This window comes from Amblyomma maculatum, chromosome 1 (assembly GCF_055883805.1).
Source record: "Amblyomma maculatum isolate TAMU_Amacu chromosome 1, ASM5588380v1, whole genome shotgun sequence".
Taxonomy (NCBI): domain Eukaryota; kingdom Metazoa; phylum Arthropoda; class Arachnida; order Ixodida; family Ixodidae; genus Amblyomma; species Amblyomma maculatum.
In genome coordinates this window covers 40,779,642-40,794,532 of record NC_139344.1, presented here as the reverse complement: position 1 = coordinate 40,794,532, position 14,891 = coordinate 40,779,642, and the positions used below count along the sequence as shown (strand labels likewise).

General features: G+C 44.0%; 1 protein-coding gene across 1 annotated transcript in view; it reads right to left on the bottom strand.

The window, feature by feature from the left end:
* Positions 1-953: 953 nt before the first annotated feature.
* The window catches only part of LOC146202182 (dnaJ homolog subfamily B member 14-like), a 59,189-nt gene continuing 45,251 nt past the window's right edge, over positions 954-14,891 (bottom strand). Inside the window, exons 6-8 of the mRNA XM_084587991.1 lie at positions 13,589-13,698; positions 6,452-6,615; positions 954-3,492 (exon numbers count right to left, since the gene is read on the bottom strand). Of these exons, the coding sequence (XP_084444117.1) occupies positions 3,374-3,492; positions 6,452-6,615; positions 13,589-13,698 (393 nt within the window). The 3' untranslated portion in view covers positions 954-3,373. The remainder of the gene's footprint in view (positions 3,493-6,451; positions 6,616-13,588; positions 13,699-14,891) is intronic.

The window sequence follows — 14,891 nt, the reverse complement described above, 5'->3', positions numbered from 1 at the left end:
TGAACAAACACACTGAAATGCAAACAGGTGCCAGTAGTGCACTTTCAAGCCACTGTTACAACGAAAAGCAAGACTAAAATCCCTCAAGCTTTGTAGCAGAGCTTGACAATGTCACTAGATAGTGGAACCATCGTCACAATGAAAGTCCAAGGTGCACTCATTTTTCACCCTTGGTGTTGCACACCTTGGTGGGCAAAACTCATGAATATGGACTTCCCCCTTTTATTCCCTTTGCCTCCTTTTTCACAATGATTCTCGTGTGTTACCTGGAGTGAAGCAGCTGCTGCACCCCGTTTTTACATAACCTACACACATTACCAACTCGGCATACTTCACTGCACAAGCTGAGGACACAGACCTGTTAAAATCGTTAATGACTGCTGCCTACAAAGCAGGTTCATCAGCCAGACAAGTTGTGCTGTAGACCACATTTTCTCCAACAAGGAAAAGCAGTGACTGAGCTGGCTTGAGCACATTTAATAGTACCTACTGCTGCAGCAAAATTTTGTGCCAGTAACAAGCAGTATAGAGACCACGCGACACAACATTACAACAGTGGGTACACCACCCGATATTCGGAACACAAGCATGCCTCGATCAAAAGCCAAGTGAAATTACTGATATACAACGGCTGCGGCTGCAATACAAGGATGCTCATCCATGTGCAAATTTTTGCCCACCAACATTTCCAGCAGTGCAAACCCGCAGTTTGGCCATGTGCGCACAGCAACGTCGTCAGCTTGTATTATTTACATGTAGAGCGGCAAAAATCTGGAAAAAACAAAAATCACGAAGCAAGCAGTTTCTTGCTGTTTTGTGCATCAGTTAACATAGGGCCCTCTGCATCAATGGCTGCGATAGTGGCATACCACCATCTCAGAGTTCCACTGCTTTGTTTAAACACGAGATTTGATGAATGTCCCGTTCAAAATATCTCGCGTTCTGTCCCCCCCCCCCCCCCCCCGCAACACCCTTCCCACTAACTAAATGTGCGTCCTTGAAACAACAGCCAATTGCCTCAAGAATAATGTGCACATCATAGCATAGACTCAATGTACACACCAACGGTGCATCCGCGTCACACAAGATGATCTACTGTGCTACATTTGGAGACCATCACCAAGCTGGTTACAAGGCAAGGGACTCTAACATAAACTGTCAATGCACAGGAGCCTCGAAAGGTGTTCTCAAAAACAATTAAAACAATGATAAAAAAAGAACACATCTAGTTTAAGGGGAGACCGGGGTCTTTAACCACGAAAAATTCGCCAAAAATTCAAAATATCTTTTGGAATCTAGAGGTTCTGAAGAACCAATTTCTGAGATATTATGGTCCTCTGAATAGTATTTATTGCATTAGATTTTGATGACAGTAATGTGACAACTTTCACTCATAAAAAGACCTCAAGATTGATCGAATGCAATCTCGCGCCCCACAGCAACAGTACAGTGGAGTGCGGCCATTTTGGTATCACTCAAAAGCTGCACTCTTCTATTTTCTGCTTCTGGGGAGAAACGGTTCTCAGTCCGGCCACAGTGGAGCTAGACCACTGCAACAAAAATAAATACTAAAATCTCTCACGCCACTGGTACTTTTGCACCACGTGGGGCAAATTCTCCCTCCCGATCGGACGCAGGGGTCTGCTGCACACAAGATCATTGTACGCCATTTTGGCCTGCTACCGTGTTTCTCCACTGCAATGTCTAGTTGAAAATGGAAGTTTCAAAATGGCTCATGCCTTTGGTAAAAAACAAAAACTGCAGCCTCGGATGAGCAAAGAGCCATCGGACCTGCCAGCATCGACGACGATTGGCTCAAAGAGCCAGTGCAATGTGCGTACGGAAGGATCAGTGGCATCTGCTGTGCCGGCACCCATCACGGCGCCGAAGATTGTGCGCGCTGACATGCCACTTCTTGAAACGAGTCGCGCGCGTGCACGGTGCCTTCCTTGGCATTACGAGAATGGCTGCGTTCCCGTCCCTTTCGTCCCCTATGGGTTTCGCACTAGCGAGTTTTTTTTCTTCTTTTTTTACTAGCAGCTCGTTCATGGCTGGGAGGCTTAGCGACGTGAATGGCGTCATGTTTCCCGGCACTTCTTTTCAGGCCCCCAACAGACCGCTTGTGGGGCCGAGATGGCGTTGCGAAAAAGGGTGTGCGCGTCGACACAGCACTTCTTTCAGAGGCCGAAAAAATGGTTAATTCATCCCCCCGTGCGAGATCAGTGAAGGCTTTCTGCAATGTCCGCTACCCGCCACAAGCAATCTCTATGGGAACTCAAAAGAAGCGCCAGGAAACGTGACTCCGTTTCCTGCACTAAGCCTCCCAGCCGTGAATGAGCTGCTCGAACATGTGCTACAGATGCTGAATACTTCGATCGAGCGATGGAAAAGAAAGTGAGGAAAAGTAATTGTGATGATGTACCTGGAGGCTCCTAGCATAAGATCCATTGAAATCAAAGCTTCAATTTACAATAAATAAACTCTGAGCTTGTTTTGAAACTTATTTCCTTGTTTTTTTTTAACTACTGCACATACTGTTGCCCAAAATATCTCCAGATGTAGCACTCGTATATGAACAATTATTTTTGCATTCCAAGGCTGATGAATTGCAATAAGATCTAAACAACTTAAGATTTCCTCTCACAAATTAATTAAACCATAAGGAATGCTCACTGAAATTTTTCACACTTTAATAGGTGTATTTGACGAGCCTTTAGCTTTTATACCAGGGAAGCAAAAATTGACTGAATGGTATAGTTGCACTTCCTCGTTCTTGTAGAACACATAAACTTCAAATTTTAACCAGTTTTGATAAGGAAGTTATTACAAACTTGGGCACAATGATTAATCATAAATTAATGAATATTTCAAAATTAATGCAAAATATATAAAAACAGACCGCATATTTGTGTTCAGCACGCAAAAACACATCCGGCGTGCTGTTTTGTTTTCATCCATGTACAATAAAAAATTGCCAAAGTTAGCTTAAACCGCAGGGTCTCCCCTCAAAGACCCAGACAATGTTCCCAGCTCAGTTTCCATTACCTCGGCCAATGGCTAAAGAATCACAGAAAAAAAGTAGGGCAAATCTAAAAACTTGACATATTCACAAAACCTCTCTTACAATACTCTCACCATAAAGTTTTATGTATAGTATTGTACAGCCAGTGGCTCCTCCCAATAACCCACACACCCTAGCCACGCACCTTGTAGACTAAAAGCAACGAAAAAGAGCACAAAAAAACACTGCATATATACACAACTGAGCAGCTCAAGATAAGACAGGCAGAGGAGATGCAAGAAGGTGGCATGTGAGAACAGGGTGACTGCTAATGCATATTCTCGGGGGTCCACACTGGGAGGACACGGAGGGTCAGACACGCATGCGCGATAGCTGGGCCAGCCGGTCACATGAAGGCATTTGATAGTCCTGTGCCCGCTCCTCCAAGCTGGCATCACGCAGGCTCTTTGCCCGCCAGAGCAGGCTCTCCTCTGTAAAAAAATGAAAAGCCAGGATCAGTGCAGCCAACCAATCTGCGCATGACACTACAGGATTGGGAACCTCCTGAGCAGCATCAAACTGTTCCACAATGAAGCGGCCCGGTGACTTAGCGTGCAACCATTCGCACAACAGAGCAGATGCAGCATAAACCTGTGGGTACATGCCACAACACTTACTAAGCTTGCGATTTAGCAGCCAAGATTCCCAAGTTGGCAGCAAGTAATGCGTTTGCATGCCCGCAACCACAAAAAAAAAAAAAAAAAAAAAAAAAGAAAAAAGAAATACCCTGGAAAGGTTGCTTTAGCAATAAAACCACATCTTTGCAGCCATACTAAAAAAGAAAGGCATGAATGAGGCTCTGCATGCTGCTATAGCAATAAAACTACACATCTTTGCCGCCATGCCAAAAAAAAAAAGCATTAATAAGGCTCGACATATAGCTATAGCAATAAAACTACACATCTTTGCAGCAATGCTAAAAAAGAAATGTATCAACAAAGCTCCGCATGTTGCTATAGCAATAAAACTACACATCTTTGCAGCCATGCAAAAAAAAAAAAAAAAAAAAAACAAGCATTAATGAGGCTCGACGTGTAGCTATAGCGAAAAAACTAATTATCTTTGCAGCCATGTTAAAAAAGAAATGCATCAAAGAAGCTCCGCATGTTGCTATAGCTCCGGATGTTGCTATAGCAATAAAACTACACATCTTGCAGCCATGCAAAAAAAAAAAAAAGCATTAATGAGGCTCTGCGTGCACTAGACATCCCCCAACACACACAGGACAGCCCTCCAAATTTAAACTCAAAGACACAACTTGCATAAATCCTCTTCCCACACATCAACAAAATAAGCAGAAATAGGAACATTTTTAAAATAAATAAGCAAACTACTGTGTTTACAACGAAATATTATTTCATGATCCTCACACACTATTTTTACCATCACAAAGTTGAAGAATACTTCAACAAGTAAAATATATGCAAATGAGTAACCAATACATGCAAGTAAAGAACAATTCTCTGCAAGTGACAACACTTGATGACAGCTTTACCACACTGTCAAATCCTACTATGAGGAATTTCCACCACAACAAAGTATTTCCGATTCCTCGTCAGTAAGCTATACACAATAATTCAATTACTAGCAATAAAAATTTCACCCCAAGCAGCCTTTTTTTTGTTTTGTTTACACCCAAATATGTGATTTTTGATTTAATGAAACGCTGTAAGCTCACACTTTCATTAACACTGCTGACACTTTGTGCGTAATTATTTAACAGGTAGGCACAACATGAACATAAAGATGCGATCCGGAGCTCAGCTGCTTGCGACGATTCAGTGTTTGCCTGCCTCGACCCACAGCTGTTGGTGCAAGCCAGCTTTTGGCTTCTTCCGCTCGCTTCGCTGACAAAGGTGCAATGGAAGTCAGTTGTGTGCTCATTTTAACGTGAACTTATATAGACTCCATACATCACCTACAAGGGGGTGGTGGGGGCACCATAGCCAGGTCATGTCAAGGGGAGAGAGGAGGAACCTGTGTCTTCGCGCATGCTCTCGCTCGCCCGCCACAAAGCGCACCACTGTTTGTGGCGGGCGAGCGGAAGATGCCCCAAAGTTTGTGTCACAGTGCATTGGCAGCGAATTATGATTATGTAATGATGCAAACATCGGATCTCAATATGCAATGACTCCGTGTAAAAACATATGGCAAGCAGACAATGCAGCCCGCACCAATCCTAGATATACTTATCAACTCTGCCACCAGTGGTGTGGCTGTCATTCTGCGTACCACTTACTGCGTCAACAGTGATGGGTAACAACATCAGAGGTTTTACAAAAAAAAACCTGATGGCTAGTTCCGAACCATTTTCACTGCGGCTTTGTAAGTGGAGGACATTAAGCTTCACCATACCGAGCGAGCAGCGTGAAACAGTCCACTGTTGCCCAGCATAAAAGTTTTCCTTTTGCACAGCCGGCAAGCAACCTGCTTGCTTATTTTTTTTTTTATTTCTGGCAAACCAGTAGAGATGAAGATAGAGAAATAACTGAGGCTATTTACACTGACCAAAGAAATGACAGGTGCATTAACACGCCACTCTAGATATGAACTAGCTTTCTGGATGGTTCTGTCTAGTTTCATTTCCATGACCCAGTTCCTAGACTCTGCTTAGATTTGGTCTTTTTGCAGGTTAGCTCCTCTGTAGCACGCAGGAGCATAGAAAAGGTGGCCGTCATGCACGCCAGCTAAAGATTTGGGCGACTGTACCTACTGATGCGACCTAAATCCGATTAACTGGTTTTGTCAAGACATGCTCAATTTTCTTGTTGTGCTTATTTTAGTTATACCTTTGTTCACGCAGCTCACATCTATTAACATGTTTCCCCATTATCAAAGTTACACAAGCCGCGCTTCTGCCCTGTTGTTTCTCTTCCTGCATACTTTAGTACTACACATATTTATTCAAAAATCATGCACGAGCTAGTCCGGCAGACAGTTCTACCTAGCACCCAAAAGTGCCCAGAGGCAGTGTGGTCTCTCGGACCTTTCAAAATGAAAGCGAGAGCACTTCCACAAAGTGCAAGAAAAGCAAAAACTCTGCTTGATAGCTGGTGTACCAGTTGCGTTTCTTTCTGCAAATATGTGCACTATCAGACTTCTGGAGGGCTCCAAAATGTGTGTTGTGGCCCCGACTTGGGAACGGCAAAAGGCCAGTGCTGACACATTTCTGGAAATAAAGCACTCGTGGAATAATAATCACTGCACTCTGGCAATGCTTGAGACCTATTTCACTACTACAACGAAGTTTCCACGAGCGAAACTTTCTGCTGGTCCCATGAATTTCACTGTAGTGGGATTCAATGGTAACGTCAAAAAGCTAAACCCAGCTCCAAATTTCACCGAAAAATAACAACCCAAACTAGTTGGATGAAAAGGCTGAAAACTCACTGTAGTTCTTTTCTCGAAAGCAGGAGCTACGTAGGTTGGCTATGTGGTCTGCTTCCACGTCCATCTCTAGTCTGTAGATGTTGCTCTTGTGTTCAGCCATGAAGTTCTCTTTCACGTAGTATGGTAGTAGCAAATTCATCGTCTTGCGCTCGTACTGGTGTTTCCTGCACACCATGAGCATGCAAACAAGAAAAAAAATGCAGGTTTGAGCAATAAAGAACTACACCACTCTAGGTAACACCAGCCGCAATGCCAAGTCAATAGTGAGGAAAGCGGGGGCACCTCAGCAATCACATTAGCATCCGTCTGAGTACAGCCAAACAAATACAGAACATTATAAAGCTACATAGTTTTTCTCTGCAGCCATATGGCTGTGTTGGGTGCATACTTGTGAGTAGAGTTGTGTGCAAATGATAATGCAAGGTGCTGGCCAATCGCTGCAAGATACTGTGAACACGCGTATGGCATCTTGATGTTCTGCCAAACAATGACAACAGCATGAAACTGAGGGACACATTAAGAAAAGCTAACACTTTTTTTTCACGCCCATTTTAAATTCTCACGAACAAAATAGGTAAGAGTGTTCATTACGAGAGTAAATACGATGTTTTCACTTGGTTGCAAGTATTTTTATATAACCGAATATTAGCACAGGTAGTGCGAACAAGAAACTTTTGCCTGTAACCTACCTACGAAAAGAAACACAGACAGCAAAACAAATTCTGTTTGCACCCACTGGCATTTTATATTGTCAATTCACATGCCCACCAAAATAAGAAAAATAAAAACAAAAAACAAACGGGCAATTTAGGGAGATTTTTCGCTTTGGTTCAAGGCTTTGTTTTCTAGGTCAAGCAGGCTTCGACTGAGATACGTGAAACGAGTGGTAGCCTTAGTAGTAGCACACTACCATATTTTAAGCCGCTTAATCCACCTTAAGAGGGCAGTGTGACAATGCGTTCTGGATCCATTTCGTGTGGGTAGAAGTTGATGACATGCTATTCTCACAGTGAGAGGGACTGCTAGGTAAACACAGGAGGTTCCACTATGATGTGGTCGTTTAATGTAGTGGCCAAAGAAGTTGATCTTTTTGCGTGGCTATGCATTTAAAACTCACTTGCAACCATAAAATTGTTCATTTTACAGTGGACCTCTCTTAAACAGAACCTAAAAGGGATTAAAACATGTTCTATTTATCAAAACCTTTAAGCAAAATATGTAATCTCATTATATGAGAACTGTATGCTACACTTGGAAAAAAAGACAAATGAGGGAAAAAACAGAACGCACACAGAACAAGTATGTACGTTGACACTTTGGTTGTCTTGTTTTTCCTCGTCCGTCTCTTTTCCAAGTGCTGTATGCAAATGTCATCCAAATTTTGACCAACTAGCTGCCATTGCTGCTCTGCATGCATATACTTCATGACACAGAACAATATTTAAATTGCGCTAGCCCTTATTGATGTGGGTACACAGAAAAAAATATGGCAAAGCTAAGCTGTGTCTTAGCATCAATCAGAGCGAGCTGATACAGTCACGCATGCTGTTCAGCTGCAGTAGCAACAGCACAGCGATGACGTGATGTCTACATTCACTAGCATACTCTTGTGACAGGGGTTCTGGCTACACTACGAGGTAAGCTCCGCACTTCCAACGGAGGGACGATGCTGCTCGTCTCTTTCCCACAACACAACGAACCTTCGAGCAGCGCCATAAATTAGCAGCAGATGTAGTCTCAACGAAGCCAAGCATTTGCGTGGCTTATAAAAAAAAAAGTCTCCTCCCCTTTTCCTTCACTATACGACTGCGAACTAGGGAGAAGAACCACACTTGAGTGGGAGATGGGCCCGCGCTTTGCTTTGCTGCCTCCATGGAGTAAGATTAAAGCCCCTCAATAAGCTAAAAGTAACACCATGTGAAGATCACCAGATCAGATGGTAGGGCGAGAGCGAATTGATCTATAACTCACTCCCTTATTACAAATCTACTCCACCTTGGGGGATTCCCCTAAATATTTGACCACAGTAAAGCATGTTTTCTTCAGCATAAGGCACGCTCACAGTCAATGGGCTGCACGGTTAGGGTCTTTAGCTTATTGATGCACTGATCTGTCGCATTACACTGGCGATGATGCCAGCACGGCCAACGGTTGCCTATCACCACAGTGCGAGGTTTTTCGGCCCCGCAACGCCGACGGAACTGATCTGCGGACAGTCGTCCAATCTGTTTTGGTCGGATCGGAGGCCGAGCGAGAACTTGACACCCGATACTCGAGTGAACGGCCTGAACAGCTGCGCTTGTCTGTAGCTTAAGAGTTAGAAAAAGGTAAACAAGAAGCTACACATTTTCCCCCTTGCCATCAGCAATGACCTTGGGCAGAAATGTTAGTTGGCGCCAAACTGCCGGCTCGTTCAGCGACGAGTAGGCCTAGCTCATGTACGCGCTTTCGGGTCTAGAGTTTCAGCGATTACGAAGCGCGTATTCACAAGCTTTAGCGGTTGCATGTGATTATCGAGTGTAGTTCTGGCAGTAGCGACCCCAAATTGACGACTGCTTACATCCCAAAGCGAGTGCATATTGAGCGGGAAGCGTCGATATATATATATATATAACCCTGTCTAGCGAGTGCAGCCGGCAGCTGCCGGTGCCACATGTGTGTATACACGGCGCAGGGAGGAAACGTAACATCCAGGGCGCTTTTTGCAGTGCAGTTGTAGTTTGTGAACAAATAAAGGTGCAACTGATGCAAAAAGAAGGATAGTTTTGGTATTGCTAGGTCAGCTTGCATTTTATGCCGTGTGAACGAGCAGCATACATGCAGTCATTGCAAAAGCTATGTAAACAAACACTTAATTCACGAATCGGAGCATTCTTGCGGGAGTTTAGGGTTCACACACTCAATACTAAATGGTGTATGCTTACGTTGGAGCACTCGCGAGTCATTTGCTGCAGAAGCACTAAAAAAACTGAAGGTGAGGCTCGTGAGCCCGTCGCAATCACGCGCGGCTACGGGGGAGGCGAGACTGAGACGGCGGCATCTGGGAGGCTCTTGTTCGTGCGAGCATGCAGTGAAGAGTAATTGAATCGCGTTAGGTCTTGCGATGACTGAAGCGGTAGCGGCACATTCCTTCGTGGGCTGGCCATGGCCAGACTGAACATAGTTTTGCAAAAATGCTTTACAAGTCTGACTAACACGCGCATATAACAGCAAGTCACGTTTTGGCTGCTCCTATAATGTCACAAGGTATACTCTCGCGTCAAGGTATGCTTATCTGAGATTTACCTAACGAGCGATGGCAATAGTTCAACAATCAGGAACATAACAAACAACACTACTCCCTTTTATATGCGGGAGCGCTTATTGCTAAAACAAGCCAACTGTCATAACGCAAGAATAATACGCTTCTGACTGCATGCCTAAATTACACAGCATGAGCCCGTTGATTTCGGCCTCCTCGGCAATCTCTAGACGAAGCCCAAAACAAGTCCGAGAATCTCTAAGGTCTCGTATTATAGTGAAGGCTTTTCAAAGAAAAGAGAACATGTGAATAAAACATTTTTGCTGAAGAAAAAAAAAGTCGGTGACCACCATCCAAGAGCGAATCGCAGACGACATAAGACGTCAGCGTTCACATTGTGACGTCATCGGCCAATGGTTGCCAGACCTGAAAGCTGATTCCGATATTAATAATAAAAATTAATTTTAAAACTATCTACTGCAAGGAATGAGCTCAAGTTTCGAAGATTTATAATTTAACGTGTCAGGAGTGAAATGCAATAATCAGTTTATGCTCAGTTGTTAGCTGTCATGACCCCTTTAATGTAAGCTAACTGCATGTTTTGAATGTGTCGCCGCATTTAACGAAACAGTGACGGCTCTTAGGCGACCAGATAAAACCACATATTTCGTGCTTTGCTTTCGTTTGGTGTGCTAGTTCTCGATTTCGCACACCACGCATGCAAGCGCTGATAGATCTGTAGCTGAAGTTGAAAACACATGGAAGACAACTGCTGCTACACTTCTCAAGTTTATCGGCAACTCGCAAACCAGTCAAAGCTGCAAAGAAACCATACACAGGCTGTTGCTAAACTGTCCCCGTCTGCCGCCTAGTTACAATTTTTTTAAAGCATGCCGCTCACTTTGGCCAACGAGTGATGACCTACGGATGTACGGAGGTGAATGCGAATTGAACTTACACTGAAATTGCGTACTTGTGGTGTAAAACACTAACAGCTGAAACTATTTTGGCGCAAAATCCCCGTCAACATTCTGTATTGATGCTTCGGCAGCGAATAATATTTTAACGTGAACACATTGCGACAAAATGCAAGCTGAAATGCTCTGGCGAAACCCAGTGCCTGCTCCGGAGAGCGCGCGCTAGCCGTGCACTGTGCAGGTGGAGCCACAGTCGAAAACACGAGAGGAGGAGCGGCAACACCGGGGAAGGAGAGAGGAGATGGCGCTACTTCAAGTTTATTGAGGGGCATGAAGTAAGATAAGACAGGAGCGCAGACTTTGGCACTCTGCAATACATTCGGTGTAGGCAGATTATGCTATGCGAACGCCGAGCCCGCATCTGGTGTTCAGCTTCGCGCTGTGCAAAGTATGCTCAAAAACACTCGCCCTGGACATGACGGAGCAACCATAACGCTGCACGTGCTGTCAGGCGGTACTTAAAGGCTGTGTAAAAATGTTGTCGAATGCCACTCTAGACACTGCCTATGCTATTTAATGCTCTTAAACGTCAGCAAAATATTCTTCGTTGATGTGGCCTAGCTCATGTGCTTTACTTTGGCGCCAACACGCCCCTCCGTTTACGAACGCCAGGTCCTTTGGTCTACAATGCGAAAAAAAGTCAGCAGTTTATTTATTGCCTGCTCCAGTCTGCGGACCTGGCATGGACCTCACAGATTGGAAGTGGGACACCATGCGACACTTGGTCCGCGGGCCAAAACAGGTCCATGGTCTGTCATCTGAATACACCTTCATAAAACTTGTTTTGTTGAAATCTGCAGTGGCTCTTACTCTGTGCCATGGGTTGGAGGAGCGTGTTGCATACAAGAGGTGCCTGCGCATGCCGTATATACCAGTGTAAAGGCCACACATTTTCCCCATGGTTTTGACAGGGTGCTGCCCTTGCGTGAGGCCAGAATTTTTTCTGGCTACAGTGCAGCCTCGAACGCGGCGACACACATTATGATAAATTAGCACAGGCGCACAGAGTCCTTCAAATACATAATGCACTGAAAGGAATTACGTACGGCGTGTGTCCGCGAAGTTTGCGTGACCACCGCCCACAGTAAAACAGATTCACTAGCAGCTACTACACTGCATTACTGAAGTGGATAACGTCACTCGATTCTAAGATCCCCTTAAAGGGCAACTCCGGGGGTTTTTTGACATTTGAATATTCTAATAAAAATTTTACTGTAGATTCTCCTCTCCGTCCTGACGCATTCTACAAAATTTGGGCGCCGTACGATAATCCGTTCGCGCGCAACACGACTTTAAAATATGCTGTTTTCATGGCTTAAGTTGAGACTATTTCTGCCGGCAACACTGAGTTTCTGACGTCACAATCAGTATACCGGCGTTACTGTCCACTTCCCGCATGATTATGAAATTGTGAGGCTAATATTGAAGTACCTAAGACATTTTATGCAATGCTTCATGATTTCCATACTTTATTTGCACCATCCAACGCACGTACGAGTGTTTCTCTAATATTGAGTGTGACGTCACCACTTCGTCACCTGGGATGTCGTTTCTGGTCGTGAAAGCAGTTTCGGTTTCGATTTGCTGTTTTTTCTTTTTAAAAATACTTCTAATTGGAATTTCGAAAAACGGTTTTTTGTGTTCGAGTCAGGACGTGCCGAGGAATGTAATTCAACCAAAAACACAGAATGATGGAAAAACCACCGGAGTTGACCTTTAAGGTCCGGCACTTGGGACAGTTTGACCGGTGGTTTGGAGCCCCGCATCATATGCGAGACCCATGGCCGCTGTGTCAGTGCATGGTGGCCTCCTCCTAGGCTGCATTTTCGCATGCATGGCTGTCAAAGCCTTACAGAAATCAATTATAGGTTCATTTTATTAACAGGATGTCTGATGATAAACTAGTAACAAGGTTACACCTTGCGACGAAAGCTGTGATGCAGAATAGGCCTAGCGCCACTAGTCGAGCGACGAGCTCAGACAACGTATATCTCTGGCGCTCAAGGCCCAATGAATCAAGCGGCTCATCGCTACAAGAAAACGCGCCGCTTGCATATCCTTGCACCTTGCATAGTGGGGTGCACTCAGCACGCCTGCATCCCATTCTGGGTTTTGCAAACCGTAACATATTTTCCATTTTTTCCTTCCTGGTGCAAACGCCAAGTGCACTAGATGAGTTTGCGTCGCTGATGGACTGCGTGCCCGGGGTTCCAAGCCGAGCATGGCGCGCAGGACGTGCTCGTGATCTTCACTTTTATGCGACCGAAATTAAGAGCGCATCGAACATTTTTTTGCTCAGATTTATTTTATTTTGTTTCGAATTACCGGATGCCAAGTTGAGGGTGTGGGACTCTTACAGGAGTATATACGGTAGCTGACGTGGAAGCTTGCCTTCCCAATAGGCTGGACGCAGAGTGACCCCACAAAACGAAGCAGCACGAGATGCTGCACAATTGGAAATGAAAGGTCTAACGCCTCACAATGACCTCACTAAATATGAACACACAGCCAGCAATGAACGGTGTGCGTGGAAAGGAGGACGACAAGAAGCAACAGGAGCAGCCGCATAATCACCGCACTTGACACCTCATGTTTGCTCCTTGGTACACGACATCACAACACAGCCTTCATTTCTAAGAACACGATTTTAAGCCTGCTTTCAGCCATGGCACAGTAGAAGAAATAGCGGCTGGTGAACTCCCACTGCAACATTGCCTCAAGCATCTTAAACAGACTTGTCAAATACTCAAGACAATTTTTAAAAATGCGGTGGAAGCGTTGAAAAGACAAGAATTCATGTTTTCATTTCTGTTATGCAAGGTTTGACTGTATTATGATGGGTCCTGAGACAAAAATTAAGGAAACAAAAAAAAAAAAAAAAAGAAAGAGAAAAAGGAAAGGGAGGGAAGCAACACTAACGCAGTTCTGACGAGGCTGTAAGGTGGGTCCTGGACAAGGAAGCTGGACATGAGTGACATCCCCACCAACACTATGATGGGCATCATCTGCAGCAGCACACTGTAACTGCTCTGTAAGAAAAAAAAAAAAAAACACAAACACATATTAGCATCCCTGGTGAGCTGCTTTAGTAGTGCTCAATTCGGGCGCCTATCCACAAGTGAATTCGTAGGTTGAAGGCATAAATTTGAAGAGGTTAAACACACTTTAGTTGGCTAACCTGATAAAAGTATAGAAAGCAAATGGTACTGCCATTTTACCCACTCAAGCCGGGCTATATCAAAACAATAAAAAAATAATAGTATATATATAGTACGAGCATATTTTGCAGTTATTGCACTTGTTAACTGTCCAGCACTGTAAGAAACAGACTAAAAAAATAAGCTACAGACCTTATTCAGCCAAGGAAGTATTTGCCTTTCCCTTCTTTACAAAAGCTACTGGCAAGTAGTGCTTATGCAGAAAAAACTCAGAAACTGTCTAAACTGCAGAACAACTGCTGTGAATATCTGTTCCTGCAATAAACTGAGGTAAGCTGATAGAATAATAAGCAATTAGATCATCCTGCTGCAGGAAGTACCATTAGAATTGTCAAAGATCAGTTGCATTGAAGTGAGAACATCAAAAAGTCCCTATGATCACTAGGGGTCCCCAGGCACATCTTTAGCAAGCATAAGCATACCAGTCGAACAAACATCTGCCTCTACAGAAAGCGAAATATTTTTGCAGCACAGCGGCACAGAAAAAATAAAATAAAATAAGAGTGCACTGTCATTTTTCATGTCCCATGTCCCATTTCTACACTTCATCTATTAGCCTGTTGGTCACTGAAAGAAGCACACCTCCTAAACAAAATAATAAAGCAGGCATGTTCAGCTTACGTGGGGCCCGTTCGTCTTCGTTTTTACCTAGAGCATCTGTAGAGAGTGAACTACATTGACTGGTGTCACAACACAGAGCCACAAGCAATGAACACATCTGACAGTATGAGGATCGTTTGTGGCCACACAGAATGATTCAAAGGATAAAAAAATACAATTCAGCCCATACACCCAACTGTTCACTGTATCCTAAAGTGCACAGTAAATATAGAGTGGGCTTAAAAAAAAGCTAATTAATTTGAACCTCATCAAATCAAATTTTTTTAATAATTTAAATGTTTTGATGCAGTTCAACTAAGCTCCAATGAGGTCTATGTACGCAGTCCAACCTTGTTATAATGTACATGGACATAGCAAATTATCAATTAAAACGAAGTAAAATT